The following is a 21,411-nucleotide window of genomic DNA, read 5'->3' as shown; positions in this document are numbered from 1 at the left end:
TAATTCTTAGTCTGAACCCTTTAGCACTCTACAGAAGAACTCAGAATTTACTTTTGTGACTAAAGTTCTGAGAATATTGCTTATTCATCATTTATTTATTCATCAGGAACTCTGTCCTAAGATTACTAGAAGAGGAATGAATGATCTTTGCTGATCATCATTACGTATCGTCATTACAGTAATTACTGTAATATTCTAAAATAGACTTTTTTCGAGTATATTTTGGGATGGAAAATGAATAGAAAATCAATATTTGGCACAAATAAAAGGTAATTGTAAAAACAAGTTAAAATAGAGCAGTATTATTTGCCAGAAAATTCTGAAACAAAGGCATTTTTTGTTGTTAAAGAGAGATCAACAAACTTTCAGAGATTTTAAAGTTAATAACAAGCTGACTCATATAAAAGTTTGAAGGAGAACTGAAAAAAACTTTCTCATTAATGCTTTGTGTATCTGGAGTTATTCTCAGTTACTTTATGTTAAGAAACCTTTTCATAAGTGATAGCAGTTGAAACTTATTAGAGAAACTCTAGGGCTCGAAGTTTTTCAGTTGAAATACCTAATTCTCTTATTAAGACATTGATAGTAATCAGATAAAAGATTTTGGGGTTTATTCAGTAATCTCTAATCTTACAAGCATTTCAAGTCCTCAGTGTTTGGTGATGGTCTTAGGAAACCCAGTACAAATATTACAGAGAGCACAAGCAGGGGAGCAACAGGCAGAGAGAGAGGAAAAAGCAGGCTCCCCACTGAGCAGGGAACCCGATGCAGGGCTAGATCCCAAGGTCCTGGGATCAAACCCTGAGCTGAAGGCAGACACTTAACTGACTGAGCCACCCAGGCTTCCCCAAATATTCTTTTAAAATAGACCTCTGTGTGAGGTATTGATACTATTATTAGTCTCAAAGAAGTTAGGCATTTTGCCTGTCATAATATTATTAGTTAATGGTAGAACCAAAATTAGAAACATGATTTTTGCCTTTCTTGCCATCTGCCCCTGTGAAATAAAAGGTATAAAGGCAAGCTAAAGAGGAAGGGAAAAAGATTTGGGAATTTCTGGGAGTGAAAGAATGTGAGTCTCAACTTGAAGGAGAAAACTTGGATGAAGTTTTAGACAGATGAAGAGTGAATTTTACTTAGACAATCATAACAGCCTACTGTTGAAAGGAAGCAGAAATAAGGGAAACAAAGCCATTCTTGCTTTATTCTTGATTTAAAAGGTAGTGCTTCTGATATTTAGCAATTTGCTATAAATTTTTGGTAGATACTTATCAAATTATAAATGTTTCTGTCGATTCCTCTTTACTAAACTTTTTTAAAAAATAAATTTTGAATTTGATTAGATGCTTTTCTGCATCTATTGAGATAATCACTTGATTTTTCTTTTTTAGAAGGTTTATGTAGTAAGTGAAATGTACATATTTCTATTGCTAAATCTCCCTTGTGTTTCTAGGATGTACTCTGCTTATTTATGATACATTAATATCATTTTTATTTTTATAATCCATTTGTAACTACTAACTTAATTTCTTCTTAATAGTATTAAGATGATGAATTCTTTTAATTCTTTCTTGAATCACTTTTAGTAAGTTTTTCTTAGAATTATTTTGTATAATACTTTTTTAAAAGATTTTTTATTCATTTAAAGAGAGAGAGTGAGCACAAGCAGGGGCGAGGACAGAGGGAGAGAGAATTTCAGGCAGACTTTGTGCTGAGCAATGGAGCTTAAATGAGGCCTGGATCTCACAACCCTGAGATTATGACCAGAGTTGAAATCAAGAGTCAGATGCTTAACTGACTAAGCCATCCAGGCGCCCCTTGTATAATCCTTAAATGTATTAGCTTAAATATGCTCATAATATACAAGATGTTTTAGTTGTTGGGAAACCTTTCTGCTTTGGGTTTGTTTGATCTTTTTTCATTCATTCATTCAAATATCTGTTAAGGACCTAATATGTGCTGTGCCCTGTGCATTAACTATTCCTGAAGTTTTTAAAATTGATTTTTCTCTTTCTTTTTTTTTATTGTGCTGTATTAGTCACCATACAGTACATCATTAGTTTTTGATGTTGTGTTCCATGATTCATTATTTGTGTATAACACCCTATGCTCATTTCAACACGTGCCCTCCTTAATACTCATCACCAGGCTAACCCATTCCCCCATTCTCCTCCCCTCTGAAATCCTCAGCTTGTTTCCTGGAGTCCATAGTCTCTCATGGTTTGTATCCCCTTCTGATTTCCCCCCACTCAGTTTTCCCTTTCTTCCCCTAATGTCCTCCATGCTATTCCTTGTGTTCCACATATGAGTGAAACCATATGATAATTGCCTTTCTCTGCTTGACTTATTTCACTTAGCATAATCCCCTCTAGTTCCATCCATGTTGATGCAAATAGTGGGTATTCATCCTTTCAGATGGCTGAGTAATATTCCATTTGTACCTATGAACCACATCTTCTTTATCTGTTCATCTGTTGAAGGGCATCTCTGCTCCTTCCACAGTTTAGCTATTGTGGACATTCCTGCTATGAACATTGGGGTGCATGTGTCCCTTCTTTTCACTATATCTGTATCCTTGGGGTATATAACCCAGTAGTGCAATTGCTGGGTCATGGGGGTAACTCTATTTTTAACTTTCTGAGGAACCTCCATACTGTTTCCCAAAGTGCTGTACCAACTTGCATTCCCGCCAACAGTGTAAGAGAGTTCCCCTTTCTCCACATGCTCTCCAACATTTGTTGTTTCCTTGCCTTGTTAATTTTTGCCATTCTAACTGGTGTAAGGTGGTATCTCAGTGTGGTTTTGATTTTGATTTCCCTGATGGCTAATGATTCTTCTCTTTCTACTGCTCACCTAGAATAACCCAGGATCTAATAGGACAGCCTCAGCATGAATACTCAGAATTCAGACTTCCTGATTTTATTTTTACATATATAAAAATAAGTGATATATGTAAATACATGGACAGTGGTTATAGGACTATTGTATATATTCTGCAGTATGTAATGGGAAAAATTTGCATGTGTATATAAAAATAGTATAAATATAATGGTTATGGAATTGTGATATATGAATGTAAAGATCTGTATGGATTTGTTACTACTTTAACATGGCTGATTTGTTTGGCTGAAGTTTAAAAGAGTATTATTCCTACTTGAAAAATTGCTGGGTGCAACTTATTTAATGAAAAACATTGAATACCATTGTGCCCTGAATATTCATCTTTCATCATAGTTTTTAACTTAGCTACTTTGAGGGGCATCTGTCTAGCTCACTCAGTAGAGTATGTGACTGTTGATCTCAGGGTTATGAGTTCAAGTCCCATGGTGGGAATAGAGCTTAATTAAAAAAAAAAAAAAAAAACTTTCTAACTTAGCTACTTTGTGGCTAAGTATTATCCTAAGCACTAAGGAACAAAATCAGTGAATTTCAGAGATCTACTTTATTAATAAATTCTATTAGAGGAATATTTTATAAGAAACCAGAGAGCTGAGATAGTATTTGTCTTTACTGAAAATAGAATTTAACTGTAGCTAAAGGCAATATTGAGTATTGTTGCAGTACTTGGCTCTTATTCAACTGATGATAGTATACCTTTGTGTGCAATAGGTATAGATCATGATTAACTGAAGAGGGTTTTTTTTTTTTTTTTGTAATTTAATTTATTAAATAAGCTATTCTTCCCTTCCAACACAGGGCTCAAACTCACAACCCAAAGATCAAGAGTCATGTGCTCTACCAACTGAGCCAGCCAGGCACCTTGGCTCAAGCTAGTGTATCTGAAGGGTATTCTTGTTAGGAGGCAACACTGCTAGTGTCTATTATTGACACCGGATGAGAAAAAGCCTGATTTCCTTCTCTTTCTAGAGGTCTCTGTCCTCTTTTTCCATTTCCTATTCTGATCCATGTTTGATTGGGAGGTTGTAAGATTGTCTTTCATAAATAGTGAAGTGGCGATTGAGGGCAAGATCTTCTGTGAACTTTCTGTAGAATCTTCTCCTTTGTGATCTGTCTATAGAATTTTGGCAGCTGTTAATGTACATTATGACCTACGTTTGAACCAAGCAGTTGATAGCTATCAGGAGGCCTGTGAACCATATTATGAAATGGTATGAAAGATCCATGTCTGCATATATTTCTCTGTGTGTAGGCTCCATAACTCTCCTTCAATACCTAGTATGAGTTCTACTTGAAAGGTTAAGAATTATTGTGTTGGGTGGGGGGGGGGGAGGGCTGGAGAGAGAAAGAAAGAGGGAAGAAAAGAAGTCTGTTAGTAGTATGATAATATATGAGGTCTTAATCCATTTAGAGTGATGCTGTGGAACAATAGCCAGTGGGGTGACGGGTGACTGCTTAGGCAATGTGGGATAGTCGTGCAGTAGTTAGTTTATAACTTTAGTAAGTTTCTTCCAGAGGCAGAGATTCTGATTTAGAGAATATCATTCTATTCACAGAAATGTGTCAGCAAAATACTTTAAAAAATAGACTGTTTGCCAAGAATTTTACCAAATGTGAACAAAAATTGTTTGGAAGTTATTAAGCTTTTTGGGAACACAGACTTTTGGTTTACCCAATTATAGTTACATAAATTACATAGAAAAGAACTATTAGAAACTATAAAATAAATATTCAAAAAATTACAGAAAAGCTGAAGTTGTTAGTTCATTTTTTATTTTAGGTAACCTGGCAAATTGAGATTGGAATCAGTTGTCAATGTGACCAATAATATATATTTAATTCCATGTAAGAATTTTTAAACCTTTTACTGCCATTGCCTCTTGTGTATTTATTGACCTTTTGTTTAATAATTTGGGTTCGATTTTAGGCCACCAACAAAATGGAAATGAAAGAGATTGCTAAACACAAGACACTATGGAAAATGAACTCAACAAGTGAACCTTTATTAGTCACTGGTGTAGAAGTCAATCCTCTGAAAAAATTCACTATTCCCAAGATCAGAAGGACAGCTGGGAAAGGTAATATATACTGTCTCTATGGGAAATAGGTTTATTTCATAACTATTACTACATTTCTCTGATTCTTAGTTTATGTTTGTCTTGTTTTGACTATATAAAATTTGGTTAAGTCATTCCTTTAATTCCTTAAACACACATGTATACACACAAAGGTTCATGGAACAGACATATCTCATAAGTACACTTAAAAATTCTGGATATCATGCATAAAACAAATATTAGAAGACTTTGAAAAGTTTAGAGAAGAAAATGGACCAGCTAAGAACCCTGGAAATCAAGAATGTCATTGCAGTAAGTTCTCTAGATTTTATTTTTTTGTTTCCTCCATGTCTTAGATTCGATGCCAACAGTCCAGGAATGCCAGCTGGAACAGACATAGAAAGCCCCAAGAAAAGTCTGTTCTCCCTTGCCAAGAACTGAGAAAGGCACATCCTAGAGAAACAGAAACCTGGTTGACAATAAATACCTTACTTCTACAAAAAACTAGGGGGGTGGAATATAACCTGCACACCTTTGTTAGCACAGGCTTAAGTGGAGGACTTAGACTTCCACTTATGCCTTTCCCCTTCATGGCAGTAACAAGTTCCCCTCCCTGCCATCCCCTGCCCTTGCAGTATCCATGGTTTTCTACCCCTCCTCTATGATAATAAGCCACCCCTTCTCACTTAGAGTAGAGCCAATAAAAACCAAGTAGGAGCCTGGACTTCTATCACACCTGCCAATTAGAAAGCACCCATCCCTCTCCCACTCTGTCAGTGGAGGCTGAGTCGGGAGTATTGACTTCTACGTAATAAAGCATCCCCCACAGTGTCATTGGAGACCCTGTGGAGAGCCAGGATGTCAGTCCCACCTGGTACTAAAGAATCGATTACCCAACCCCCTTCCCCTACTGGCAGATTTCCCTGCTGGCTCAGTTTCAGTAGAAGTTTGCTAAAACCCAAGATTAAATATGATCCAGAGTATCTTACTCTTGATATCCAAAATGACCAAGATATAATTTTTTGAAATCATTCATTTACCACCAACCAGGAAAATCTCAACTTAAATGAGACAAGATAATCCACAAATGCCAACAGGCAGATGAAACAGAAGTTGGAATTATCTGACAAGGCTTTTAAAGCAGCCATTATAATGTTTCAGTAAGCAATCATGAACACTCTTGAAACAAAAGAAGACTAGAAAATCTCAGCAAAGAAATGGAAAATGTAACAAAGAACCAAGTGAAATTTTGGAACTGAAAAATACAATAATTGAAATAACTCAGTGGATGGGTTCCAGAGATAAATTGAGAAGACATTGGGAAGAGTCAGTGCATTTGAAGATAATAACAATAGACATTACTCAGTCTGAACAACATAGAAAAAAATTGGCAGAGCTTCAGGGACATGTGGAACAATAATAAAAGATTAAACTTTTTTATCCTCAGTGTCCCCAAAGTAAAAGAGAAAGAGTGTGGAAAAGTATTTGAGGAAATATTGGCTAAAAATCTCCCACATTTGGAAAATGACATAAACCTATGTAGTCAGAGGGCCAAATAAGCTTTAATAAATATGATAAACCCGAAAAAGTCCATGCTACAGCACATCATAATCAAATTTCCAAAAACTAAAGACAGCAAAATCTTGAAAGCAACTAGAGCAACCATATATCTATAGGGGAAAACAACTTTTTTAAGATTTATTTTTTTTAGAGAGCATGCAGAGGAGGGGCAGAGGGAGAGGGAGAAAATCCTGAAGCAGACTTCTCTTTGAGTGCAGAACCTGACACAGGGGTCAATCCCAGGGCCCTGAGATCATGACCTGAGCCGAAAACCAAGAGTCAGCCATCCAACCAACTGAGCCACCCAGGATCCTTGGGGGAAAGAAAAATGTTTTTAAAGTAAGTTTTTCTTCCAGCAGGGGCTTGAGTTCACGACCCCAAGAGCAAGAGTCACACACTCTATTGACTGAACCAGCCAGGTACCCTTATAGGGGAAGAATTTTTTGAATGACAGAAGATTTCTCCTTAGAAATCATGGAGTCCAAAGGAAGTGACATATTTTCAAGTATAGAAAGAAAAGAACTGTCAACCCAGAGTTCTGTCCCTAGCAGAAATACACTTCAGGAACAAAAGTGAAGTAAACATTGTCAGATGAAGTAAACTAAAAATTTTACGTCAGCAGATCTACCCTGAAAGAATGGTTATACAAAGTTCCCTAAAGAGAAATGGTCAAAATAAAAAATCTGGGAACATTAGGAATGAAGAACAAACACTAGGGAGAGTCAAAATATAGGGAAATTTAATGGGGCCATCCTTCTCTTGAGTTTTCTTTGTCTTTTCTCTTCTTTTTCTTTTTTTTCTTTAAGATTATACTTATTTATTTGAGAGATAGCTCTCAAGCAGGAGGAGATGGAAAGAGAGAAGCAGGCTCCCTACCAAGCAGGGAGCCCAATGCAGCAGTCAATCCCAGGACCCCAAAATCATGACCTGAGCCAAAGCCTAACCAACTGAGACACCTAGGCACCCCCTCTTGAGTCTTCTAATTGTATCTGACAGCTGGAGAAAAATTATAACATTCTGTGATGTGATTCTCTAGGAATTTGGAGGAAATATAAAGTGAGATACTACCTTTGGAGGGACCTGGGTGAATGGGTACAGGCTCTCTCTATGTTATGTATTACAACTACATGTGAATCTACAGTTAACCTCAGAATTAAAAGTTTTTATGAATATAGATAAAAATGAATTTTTTAAATGTTCAAGCAACCCATAGGTGGTCAGGAAAATGAAATAGAGAATTGAACAATGAAGGGAAAAATAAACAGATAGATGGCAGGCTTAAGCCCCAATGTATCTGTTATATTAAGTGTCAATGGTCTAAATATACCAATTAAAAAACAGAAGTTGACACAATATATTAAAGACATGACTCAAATATATACTGTGGATAAATTCACTTCAGATATAGTAATACACATTTTTTGAAAATAAAGATAAGCAGAAAGATGGGCCATGCAAACAATCAAAATAAAGTGAGAGTAGCTTTGTTAATATTCAATAAAGTAGACTTCTGAGGAAAGAAAATTACTAGGAACAAAGATAGAGCATAATGATGGAAGGGTCAGTCTACCAAGAAGACATTGCAAACTTCAATGAGTATGCACCAAACAACAGAGCTTCAATATGCATGAAGCAAAATTGTTAAAACTGAAAGAAGAAATGTAGTTGGAGACTTTAGTGCACCTCTCTCAAAAATTGGTAGAACTAAAACCAGACAAAATCCCCAATAAAAAGAATTACCAATATTCCTGATGAACATGGATGAAAAAATTATCCACAAGATACTAGCTAATTGAATCCAACAGTACATTAAAAGGATTAGTCACCACGATTAAGTGGGATTTATTCCTGGGCTGTGGAGGTGGTTCAAAATCCACAAATCAATCAACATGATACACCAAATTAATAAAGAAAGTACAAGAACATGATCCTCTCAATAGATGCCAAAAGAGCATTTGACAAAATACAGTATCCTTTCTCTATATAAACTCTCAAGAAAGTTGGGATAGAAGGAACATACCTCAACATCATAAAGGCCATATATGACAGACCCACAGCTAATACCCTCAGTGGAAAAAAAGTCTGAGAGCTTTTCCTCTAGAGTCAGGAACACAACAGGGATATTGGTTCTCACCACTGTTGTTCAATATAATACTGGAAGTCCTAGCCTCATCAGTCATCAAGATAAAAAGTGTCTGCAGAGTGAAGGAACCAATCAATAAAACTAAAAGATAACCTTTGGAATGGGAGAAGATATTTGCAAACAACATATCTGATAAAGGGTTAGTATCCATAATCTATAGCGAACTTACCAAACTCAACACCCACCAAAAACCAAATAATCCAGTTAAGAAATGGGCAGAAAACATGAATAGACATTTTTCCAAAGAAGACATCCAGATGGCTAACAGACACATGAAAAGATGCTCAACATCACTCATCATATGGGAAATACAAATCAAAATCCCAGTGAGATACCACCTGTCAGAATGGCTAAAATGAACAACTCAGGAAACAACAGATGTTGGCAAGGATGTAGAGAAAGGGGAACATTCTTACACTGTGGGTGGAAATGTAAATTGGTATAGCCACTCTGGAAAAGTATGGAGGTTCCTCAAAAAGTTAAAAATAGAACTTCTCTATGACCCAGCACTTGCACTACTAGGTATTTATCCAAAGGATACAAAAATGCTGATTTGAAGGGGCACATGCATTCCAATGTTTATAGCAGCATTATCAACAATACCCAAATTATGGAAAGAGCCCAAATGTCCATTGACTGATGAATGGGTAAAGAAGATGTGATGTGTGTACACACACACACACACACACACACACACCCCAATGGAATATTACTCAGCAGTCAAAAAGAATGAAATCTTGTCATTTGTAACAATGTGAATGGAACTAGATGGAGTGTATTATGCTAAGCACAATAAATCAGAGAAAGTAAAATATTATATGATTTCATTTATATGTGAAGTTTAAGAAATAAGACAGATGAACATAGGGGAAGGGAAGGAAAAGTAAGATACAAACAGGGAGGTAGGCAAACCATAAGAGACTCTTAACTATAGAGAACAAACTAAGGGTTGAAGATGGGTGGGCTCGTGGGAGAATGGGCTAAATGGGTGATGGGCATTAAGGAGGGCACTTGTTGGGGTGAGCACTGGGTGTATTATAAGTAAGTGATGAATCACCAGATTCTACTCTTGAAACTAATACTACAGTATATGTTAAGTAACTTGAATTTCAATTAAAAAAAATAAAACTATTGAGACAGAAAACCAGCAGTTGGGGCACTTGGGTGGCTCAGTTGATTCAGCATCCAACTCTTGATCTCAGCTCAGGTCTTTATGTGAGGGTTGTGAAGTTCAGGCCCCATGAGTTTAACCCCCAAATCAAGGCAAAAAATCAGCAAAAATATGGAAGAACTTAGTACTGTCAAGCCACAGAATGTAATTGACATTTGTACATAACTTCACCCAACAACAGCAGAGTAGACATTCTTTTCAAGTGCTGATTTGACACCTATCTAGATAGACATATGTTGGGCCACAAAACACATCTCAACATATTTAAAAGAATTGGAGTCCTGCAGAATGTGTTCTTGGACCATATGCAAAGTAGAAATTAACAGAAAGTAATATGTAAGTCTCCAAACAAATGAAAAATAAATAACACATTTCCAAATAACTGATGAAATTTCAAGGGAAATAAAAATATACATCAATTAAAAATGAAAATGTAACATATCAAATTTGAGGGACACAGCTAAAGGATTGCTAACAAATTTATAGCACTAAATACATTAGAAAATAGGAAGATTTCATATTATCAAGTAATATTACTACTGGGTATTTACCCAAATAACACAAAAACACTAATTCAAAAGATCTATGCACCTCTATGTTTACTGCTGTATTATTCACAGTATCCAAATTATGGAAGAAGCCCAAGTGTCTACTGTTAGATGAATGGATAAGAAGATGTGGTATATATGCACATGCACACCCAATGGAATATTAATCAAACATAAAAGAGAATGAAATTTGCCATTTACAACAGCATGGATGGATCTAGAAAGTACAATGCTAAGCAAAATAAGTCAGAGAAGGACAAATACCATATGATTTAAGAAAATCATAATGTTGAATTTAAGAAAACAAAGATACAAACCAAAACCAGACTCTTACTATACAGAACGAGCTTATAATTAGCGGTGGGGGAGGGTGGGCAGGGGGATGGGTAAAATAGGTGAAGGGGATTAAAAGTACACTTATAAACACTAAGTAATGTATAGAATTGTTGGATCACTATATTGTACACCTGAAACTAATATAACACTATATGTAATCTATACTGGAATTAAATTTACAAAATAGGAAGGATTTCGTAACAGTGATCTCAGCTTCACCTTAAGAAAATAGAAGAAAAATAACAAACCCAAAACAAGCAGAAGAAGGAAAGTCAATGAAACAAAAAAGCTGGTTGATTGAAAAGATTAAAAAATTGACAAACCTTAGCAAGACTGACAGAAGACACAAATGCCACAAATTCCACTATCAGGAATAAAATGAAATAGCATTTCTGACCCATGGCATTTAGAGGTTAAAAAGGAAATATTATGAACAGATCTACTTACATAAACTTGACACCTTAGCTGAAATGGACCAGTTTGTCAAAAGTACAAAGTAATAAAACACACACAATACTAAGTAGATTATTCAAACACCCTTATTTATAACTATTGCAGAAATTGAATTCATAATTGAAAACACTGTTGTAAAGAAATCTCTAGGCCCAGATGGTTTTACTGGAGAATTCTAAAAATTTAGAAAGAGTTGATACAAATTCTACAGAACCTCTTCCAGAACATAGAAAATAATTTTATGAAGCCACTATTACCCTGGTATTAAAACCAGACAAATGTAATGCAAAAAAAAAAAACAATACATACCAATATCCATTATGAACATTGGCACAGAAATCTTATATAAAATACAAAAATTCAGCAGTACTGTATATAAAATGATTTTACACTACCTCCAAAGGAGTTTTATTTCATGGATGCAAGCCTGGTTTTATATTTGAAAGTGAATCTGTATTTAAGGGATAAAGAAGAATTACATGATCATATTAATTACTGCAAAAAAAGCACTCAACTAAATTCAGCATTCAACTAGATTCAACACTCAGAATAGAGACCCAGCAAACTAACAACAGGGGAATTTCCTTAACTGGAGGAAAGATACATGTAGCTAACATCATTAAATGATGAACAACTGAAGCTTTCTCTATAAGAGAAGACTGCAAGAACTTTCTCTTTTGCCATTCTTAAAAACATAGTGCTGGAAATTGTAGCCAGTGCAAAAAGGAATAAATTTAACTTAAAAACAGAGATTGGAAAAGGAGAAATAAAATTGTTTCTGTTTGAAGGTCACATAATGGTCTATATAGGTAATCCCAAAGAATCTACAAAAAAAGAAAAAAAATTCTCTAATAAGTTCAGCAAGCTTCCTGGGTGCGAGATCAAAATAGAAGAACTGTAGAACCAACCTGAGTGTCTATGGATGGATGGATGGATGGATGGATGGATGGATGAAGAAGGTGTGGTATGTGTATGTACACACACACACACAAATATTACTCAGCCGTAAAGAAAGAATAAAATATTGAACGTATATAATTGTTGAATCACTATGTTGTATATCTGAAGCTAATGTAATACTGTATTATCAACTGTTTCAATTAAAAAAAGAAAAATTAATTGAATACATATTAGCTAAGAATACATGAAAATCAAAATAAAATTAAACATAATGCCATTTATAAAAGCCCAAAACTTGAAATACATTTTTATAAATCTAACAAAACACATATAGTGTTTTTGTGCTTTAAAGTGCAAATACTAGAGCACCTAGGTAGCTCAGTTGGTTAAACATCAGACTCCCAAGGGACACCTGGGTGGTTCAGTTGGTTAAGTGACTGCCTTCAGCTCAGGTCATGATCCTCGGGTCCTGAGATGGAGCCCCGCATCTGGCTTCCTGCTCAGCAGGGAAATTGCTTCTCCTCCCTCTACCCCCCTCCCCTCCGCCACCCCACCCTGTGCGTAGAGCCTGCTTAAGATTCTCTCTCTCTCCCTCTCCCTCTGCTCCTCCCCCACTTGCTTGTACGGCACTCTGTCAGATACACAAATAAACAAACAAACTGCAAATGCTGATGAAAGAAATCAAGGAGAATTTGTTATTAGGGAGGTGTACTTATAGATTAGAAGACTCAATGTTATGGATTAGAAGACTCAACATAATGAAGATACTGGTTTTCCATGAATTTAGGTTTATTGCAGTTTTTCTCAAAATCCTGGCCAGTCTTTTTCTAAATAAACAAATTTATTTTCAAATTTACATGAGAAGGCAAAGAAACTAGAAATAGCTTAAACAATTTAGAAATAGAAAAAGAAAGTGTTTGTAATTACTCTGCTCAGTACTAAGGCTTACTATGTAGCTACAATAATCAAGATAGTGCAGCATTGGCAGAGGGATAGATCAATGGAACAGAACAGAGATTCCAGAAATAGACCCACATTAATATGCTCATTTGATTTTTCTTTCAATTAATTTTTACGAAGTTATATTCAATCAAGAAAAGTAGTCTTTTCATCAGATGTTGCTGGAGCAACTGGACAACATCCATAGGCAAGAAAAGGAACTTCTCCCTAACTCACACAAAAAATAATTCAGAATCAACCATGGGTGCGCCCTTGGCTGGCTCAGTTGGTAAAGCATGCAACTCTTGATCTTGGGGTTGTGAGTTCAAGCTCCATGTTAGGTATAAAGATCACCAAAAAAAATAAACTTTAAAAAAGAAAAAAAAAAGATAAATTGGCTTCATCACTATTAAAAAACTTACTTACTGAAAGACAGGTAAGTGAAAAGAGAACTTTAGAGTGGAAGAAAATGGGGCTTTTGGGTTTGGAGGGGTATAGTTTATACACAATGTTACATTATTTTCAGGTGTACAACATAGTGATTCAGCAATTGTATACATTATGCTGTGCTCACCACTAGGATAGCTCCCATCTGTTACCATACAACACTAATACAGTACCATTGACTATGTTCCCTACTCTGTACCTTTTCTCCCCCTGACTTATGCATTCCTTAACTAGAAGCCTGTATCTCCCATTTCCCTTTACCCATTTTGCCCATCCTCCCATCCCATTTCCCTCAGGCAACCATCAGTTTTACTATGTATAGGTCTGATTCTACTTTTTGTTTATTCATTTTTTTGTTTTTAATTTTCCACATATAGGTGGGATCATATGGTATTTGTCTTTCTCTCTCTGACTTACTTAGCATAATACCCTCTAGGTCCATCCATGTTGTTGCAAATGGCATGATCTCATCTTTTTAATGGCTGAGTAATATTCCATTTTGTGTGTGGATATGCATGTGCGTGTGTGTGTGTGTGTGTGTGTGTGTGTGTGTGTGTATCACATCTTCTTTACCCATTCATCTATTCTTGGACACCTGGGCTGCTTCCGTATCTTGGCTACTGTAAATAATGCTATAGCAAACATAGGGGTGCTTGTACCTTTTCACATTTGTGTTTTCATTTTCTTTGGGTGAAAACCCAGTAATGAAATTATTGAATCATATGGTATTTCTATTTTTAATTTTTTGAAGAACTTCATTTCCACCAATAGTGCACAAGGGTTCTTTTTTCTCTACATCATTGCCAACACTTGTAAATCACATATATGAAAAGAACTCATATCCAGAACATATAAAGTACTTTCAAAACTCATTACTAAGCTTAAAAAAGGTGGTAAAACAATCCAGTTAGTGAGGAAAAAGGCATAAACAGACATTTCACCAAAGAGGATGTACAGATGGCAAATGAGAACATAAAAAGATGTACAACATCATAGCCATTAAGGAAATGGAAACCACAATGAGATATCACTATCCAGTTGTTAAAACAGCTGAAATTAAAAGAATAACAATGCCAAATGTTAGCAAAGATATGGAGAAACAAAATAAGTCATATAACCAGTAGAAACCAGATACCTTAGCCACTCTTTGAAAAACAGTTCAATAGTTTTCTTTAAAAACTAAACATGGAACTACCGAATGACCTAGCAATTACACTTTGGGGCATTTATCCCAGAGAAATGAAAACATACATCCACACAAAAAAACTATACACAAATGTTCATAGCAGCTTTATTTGTAATAGCCAAAAATAGACAACCACCTAGGTTTATAACCAGTGAATGGTTAAACTATGATACATCCATACCATAGAGTACTTACTCAGCAATTAAAAAAAAACATCTATTGAAGTAACAACTTGGTTGGTTCTCAAAGGGATTATCCTGAATGAAAAAAGCCAATGTCCACAGGTCACAACTAAAACATTCTACTTATAACACATTCTTGAAATGACAAAATTATAGAGATGGAGAATAGTAGTTTTCAAGATTTAGAGGCAGAGAAAGGGAATACAGTTATCAGTATGTTTCTACTTCTAAAACACCTCAAGGAAGATCTTTGTGGGATGGAACACTAGTATATCTTGATTATGGTGGTTGCCATGAATCCACACAAAGGACAAAATTTCACAGAACTGTACACACACAGGTGCCTGTAAAACTGGTAAAATCTTAAGATATATGGATTTTACCAACATCATTTTTCTGGTTTTGATATTATAGTTATGTATGTCATTATGTAGATGTACAAAGATGTAGTTTTAAAGTCAAATAACCACTTCCCTTTTCTTTATCTTTAGTTTACTTGTCATCTTGTTGCACCAATACTAGAGAGTATAGTTTCATACATGATACTCTTAACCAGTGCCAGCTTGATCTATGTTGTGATCTACAATCATCATGGCGGTTTGGGGATACAAAACTGGTTCACAATGAGGAGTTGGAAAAAAACTTTACTTCTAAGAGGTAAGTTACTATGACCTAAAGAAGGTTGAGATTTTGGGTTTTTTATTTTTACTATGAAGTCATAAAGAATTAGTAATTTCTACCATTTGAGTAGAAATTTGGTAAGTATTACTAAGAAAATAGGTACAGAGATTATTTATTAATTTGTTGGTTTCTCGTAGCCTTGTGTAATAGTGAAGAGCTAAGTGTAAGATTTTGATTAGTAAGTTTTACAGGTTAATGTAGACAGATTTCAGACACTTGTAATTTTTTTAATCTTGATAGTTTTTCAGAAACTTACATCAGCACATTTATTAAGCACCTATTTTGTAGATTCCCTGTGCTTCCTGTGTAATATAAAATAGTTAAAGTATTCAGAAAATAACTTTTTTCCCTTGATTCAACTGTTCAGAGACTTAGCTGATGTTTTAATTTGGCAGGATTGTATCTGGCTATTTCCAGCTCTTCCACTAGAGCCACTTTTTCTTCTAAAAAAATTTTTTTATTTGAGTATAGTTAACAGAGTGTTAAATTAGTTTAATTTTAATTTTTTTTAAAGGTACTGCTTATACTTTTGGGGAAGGTATAAGCCATTATTTTGTTTTTATAAGAAAGAAGAAAAGCACATGCAGAGCTCCCATTGTAAACATTTTATATTTATTAATCTAGATCTATGTGAACACAGTTTTGCCTTTTTCATTTTCTGATTTTTTTCTCCTTCACTAATTGGCATTTAACTTAAAACCTAACTGTAGCTTCATCAAGGACCCACACTTAGAACTTGTTTTAGAATGTTTTTGGTTTCTTTTTTTTGTTTTAGAATAAATTCCTCTTGACTTAAACATACTTATCCTCTGATATCACTTTGAATTGGTAGGAATGACAGATGTAGTTGATAGCATTTCTGTCATCTAGAAAACAATAATTTTGAGCAAAAGTGGAATGGACTGGATATATCCTGCCACTTCCAGATTGAATTAAGAGTTTGATCAAAAATTAATTCCTGGTATTCTTTGATTTCAGTTATTTTAGGCATTTTAAAATTTTGTCCTTTTTCATAATGCTCCCCTGCCCAACACTTAATTTACAACCTGTTGATGTTAGAGAAATTAGAAAAATTACCCAGAAATACACGATATGCTAGAACATTGCAGATAAACAACCACCCAGCAAATATTGATTTCTTAGTTATTTGTCCAATTAGACAAACTCATTTTTTCCCATAGTACTTTATACTCGTTTAATAGGTCTTTCTACCATATACTGGTTTTGTCTGATTTACCTGCTTCATGAGTTTCTTCTTCCTTTTTTTTCAAGATTTTATTAATTTTTTAGAGAGTGGTGGGAGGGTCAAAGGGAGAGGAAGAGAATCTCAAGCAGACTTCCCGCCCCCCCCCCCCCCAAGCACAGAGCCTGGCGCCGGGCTCTCTCTCTCACCACCCTGAGATCATGACCTGAGCCGAAACCAAGAGTTGGACGCTCAACTGAGTAAGCCACCCAGGTGCCCCATGGCTTTTCTTTCTGTCATTCTCTTTAGAGGAGTTATTATATCTATGGGCTCAGCAAAACAAGTATCTCCAAAGGATACCAATTTCCACTTCTTATCTGCATTCCATCTACCACTTCTTAAGTCTGAAATCAGCAAAAGCGTTAAAAATCTAAACACCTGTGTATTCCATCAATTGTTAAACATTTGAGTACCTGCTGTGTCAGACACCATATTTGATAACCCTTGAAGAACAATGAATGTTTTTCTCTGTCTTAAAGAGTTCACATTCTAGTTTAAAAGACATACAAGTAAATATAAAATAAAATGTTGTAATAGAGATATAGGTGCACAGATGAGGGACTGATTATTCTTTTTTTTATATATATTTTATTTATTTATTTGAGAGAGAGAGAATGAGAGAGAGAGCATGAGAAGGGGGAGGGACAGAGGGAGAAGGAGACTCCCCGCTGAGCAGGGATCCCGATATTGGACTCTATCCTGGGACTCCAGGATCACGACCTGAGCCGAAGGAAATACTTACTTTTTTTTTTTTTTTAAGATTTTATTTACTTGAGAGAGAGAGAGTGCACATGTACAAGTAAGGGGAACAGCAGGCAGAGGAAGAAGGAGAAGCAGGCTTCCTGCTGAGCAAGGAGCCGGATGCAGGACTCTATTCCAGGATCATGACCTAAGCCAAAGGCAGACGCTTAACAACCGAGCCACCCAGGTTCCCCTGGGACTGATTATTCTTAAGAGTTTTGAGAGGTGCTTTGAAGAGTTAAGAAAATTGAGCTAGTCTTAATGGGTAAAAGAGAAACTGAATTATTCTTAAGTCCATTTCCTTATTTGTATCAGTTTGACCCTTTTTGTTTTAAGATTACTTTAAAAATTTTTCAAATTTACATGAAAGGATATCATTTTAAAGATTGTCAGTACCTGGCTTAATGTTGTGATTGAATTAGTACTTGATATCTCAGTTTGTTTCACTCCAGATGTAGTCTGAGCCATCTGTGGTTAATTTCATTTACTTTATCAATGATTGGTTTCAAGGGTGGGCAGAAATAAATCAGTTTGGGTCAATAACACACTCAAGATGGATTGGCCTGGGGGGGCTTTCTGGGAAAGAAGCCATTGTGAACCAAGGTAGTTTAAGTTACTGATAACACCCTTGTGAGGTAATAAAAAGACTAGTGTTAGGATGACCCTAAGGCTGAGGACAGCAGGACAGAGAGAGAGAAAAAACCTGGATCCTTGCTGATATCTGGAGCCATGAAATCTATCAAGCCTGATAAAGGCTGCCTGATTTCTGAATTTCTTATAATAAGAAGAAGTAGTCAACTTATATTTAGCCAAATTGAGCAAGTTTTAGTGCTTGAAGTCAACAGCATTCCAGCTGATAACGAATTTCATGCTGGGAAAGGGGTACTGGCAAATAAGAGATTCTACACTATGGATTTAACTTGAAGACTGGGCAGTAAGGGTGCCAACTTGAGAAGTTGGTGATAATCCTTTATACCTTGTGCACAAATATCTGCTTCATGAGACTTTGGTTTTGGGGGAAATTATGCAGAAATTCAGGATGTTAAGGTGTGTTGGCCATGTCCTGCTTGGACACAAAAGGCCTTTAAAATTCAGATTTGGTAATAAAGAGCCTTTCTTCTTATGATCTGGTATCATAGATCAGTTTCATAAGGTTAGCTTGAAGTAAAGAATTCATCTTTTCCAAAGTTAGTTTGAATTTGGGTTTAAAAAGATTTAACAGGAAATAAGTGCTGCAAAGCACAATTCTGTTGCCTTCAGCTTTCCCATACTTCCTTTTAAGTATTTTCTACCAGGTAAATGGGAAGTACTCAGGTTTATACAATAAAGATATATTTTAAATGCAATTGGGGGGAAGAAATGGATAGTTTCGAAGTAGTGCAGTAAAGGTCATTTCAAATTCAAAGCCTTGAAGGGTGCAAAGGTTTTAGAGGTTTGTTGCCAGGAGACTGAAAGTTCTAACTGCAACCATTGTCTAAACGTGATCTTGCTATGGTTACTAGTCTTTGGAATTTTGAGGGTAGAGAATCCTAGCTTCTTTTCAAAGAGATTACTGTTGCTAAGGGCCATTTAACACCATTAATGTGTCATTCTTCGCTTTTCTGAATTTAATTGTAGTTGTCCTATTATTTTCCCTTCACCAATGTATTTTTGGGTGTAGATAACTTAATCTTGTAGCTATATATTGCCAGAATGGATGATAACTATATAGATCTATATCCAGACCTGTTAGAAATGAAGGCATATTACTCCCAACATAGATCTGAAGTTAGATGCAGTGACTGGATGACACTTTGGGTGGTTCCATTTCTGCAAGGTGGATTGAAGGTGTTTTGTGTGGCCATGAATACTTTTTAAAGTATATATATTGGAAGAAGGACATGTATAAAAGGTAACCAAGTTAGTAGACTGCAGTATCTCTAACAATTCTAAATCATCTTATATAATTAAACTATTCTTTGTCTTGTTCTTTTTATTGGTTTACTGATGTGCAAACCTAGTCTGTATAGCTCATTAGAACCCAGCATGAGACTTGCCTGGACATCCTGAGATGAAGTCAGTGACTCTATTAAGGACTGCACGCAAGGAAGCTTATAGATCTAGCTACTGCTTGACAGCCTTTTTAAGACTTAAAGGAGCTAGACAAAGATAAAAACTGTGGACAGCAGTGTGGAGAATCAAGGCAGAGAAACTTACATTCTTAAAATTGTTGGGGAACTGAGTAAATTCAGAATCTGCCTTCTGTAGGTAGAATAGTGTACCCCCAAAGATGCCCACATCCTGATTCTTACAATCTGTGAATATGTTACTTTACATAACAAAAAGGATTCCACAGATCTGGTTGACATCACAAACCGGCAGGTGGTGATGATCTTGGGTTACCTCTGTGGGCCCAATATGAATGAGTGGGCTCATGATATGAGCTCTTAGAAATATAAAAGGACAACAGAAGAACGGGTCAGAGAGCAGACAGAAGAAAAATTTCAGAGGGATACAGCCTGCTTTTTCTGGCTTTAATGATGGAGGAGAGGTGTTATGATTCGGGGAATGCAGGTAACTTCCAGAACTTTGGAGCAGCCTACAGTTAACTGCTAGAAAGGAAATGGATGTTAGTCCTCCATCTGCAAATAATTAAATTTTGTGAACAAGACATCCTCCCCCAGACCCTGAGACAGGAATACAATCCAGATGACACCTTTATTTTAACCCAATGAGACTTATTGGACTTATGTCCTACTTAACTGAAAGATAATAAACTTGATTTGTTGGTACATCTGGGTGGCTCAGTTGGTTAAGTGGCCAACTTCTTAGTTTCGGCTCAGGTCATGATCTCAGAGTCATGTGATTAAGCCCCTTGTCAGGCTCCCCCGAGCCACAAGTGTGCTCCATGATTCTCCCTCTTTCTCTTCCCCTCTCCATGTTTGCCCTCTTTAAAATAAATAAATGGATCTTTTAAAAAAAAGAAACTTTTCTTCGATCCATTAAGTCTGTAAGAATTTGTTACAGCAGCAGTAGAAAAGTACTACACTGCCTTATCCAGACTTCTTGTGTGAATTAGAAAAATTTTTCCCTCTGGCTTTATTGAAATATGATACACATATATATTATGAAATGTTTACTATGATAATGTTAGTTAATTCATCTTTTATTTCACATAATTAGCCATTTCATTTTGTTGTTAAGGTGAGAACATTAAAGCTCTATTCTATTTATTTTAAGCTAACTTTTTTTTTTTTTTAAGATTTTATTGAGAGCACAAGCACAAGTAGGGGGAGCAGCAGGCAGAGGGAAAAGCAGGCTCCCCGCCAAGCAAGAAACCAGCTGTGGGACCTGACCCTGAGATCGTGACCTGAGCTGAAGGCAGAGAGAGGCTTAACCAAATGAGCCACCCAGGCGTCCCAAAGCTCTATTCTTAGAACAACTTTCAAGTAGATGATACAGTATTATTAACTGCAGTTAGCATGCTGTCCCATAGATCCTCTGAACTTACTCATCTTGTAATTGATATAAAGTTCGTACCCTTGACCAGCATCTCACCATTTCCCCCCATCTCTAGGCCTGGCAACCATCTTCTGCTGTTTTTATGAATTTGATGTTTTTAGATTCCGCATGTAAGTGAGATTATATGGTATTAGTCTCTCTCTGACTTAACGCAATGTCTTCAAGGTCCACTCATTTTGTCACAGACTGAAGGATTTCCTTCGTTTTTATTGGTGAATAATATTCCATGGTGTTTGTGTGTATGTGTATATTCTCTCTTTTTTTAAAGATTTTATTTATTTACTTGACAGGGAGAGAAAAAGTACAAGCAGAGGGAACAGCAGGCAGAGGGAAAAGCAGGCTCCCCACTGAGCAGGGAACCCGATGTGGGACTGAATCCCAGGACCCTAGGATCATGACCTGAGCCGAAGGCAGCTGCTTAATCG

At 35.9% G+C, this 21,411-nt stretch overlaps 1 protein-coding gene across 1 annotated transcript in view; it reads left to right on the top strand.

The window, feature by feature from the left end:
* Window positions 1-4,831: 4,831 nt before the first annotated feature.
* TEX15 (testis expressed 15, meiosis and synapsis associated) overlaps window positions 4,832-21,411 on the top strand; it is a gene marked incomplete at its 3' end in the record, with an annotated part of 55,562 nt that continues 38,982 nt past the window's right edge. The window contains exons 1-2 of the mRNA XM_080830444.1: window positions 4,832-4,976; window positions 15,312-15,477. Coding sequence (XP_080686570.1) covers window positions 4,838-4,976; window positions 15,312-15,477 — 305 coding nt within the window. The 5' untranslated portion in view covers window positions 4,832-4,837. The remainder of the gene's footprint in view (window positions 4,977-15,311; window positions 15,478-21,411) is intronic.

Source organism: Martes martes, assembly GCF_963455335.1.
Source record: "Martes martes genome assembly, chromosome: 2".
Lineage (NCBI taxonomy): Eukaryota > Metazoa > Chordata > Mammalia > Carnivora > Mustelidae > Martes > Martes martes.
This window is presented reverse-complemented; position numbering and strand designations above follow the sequence as displayed.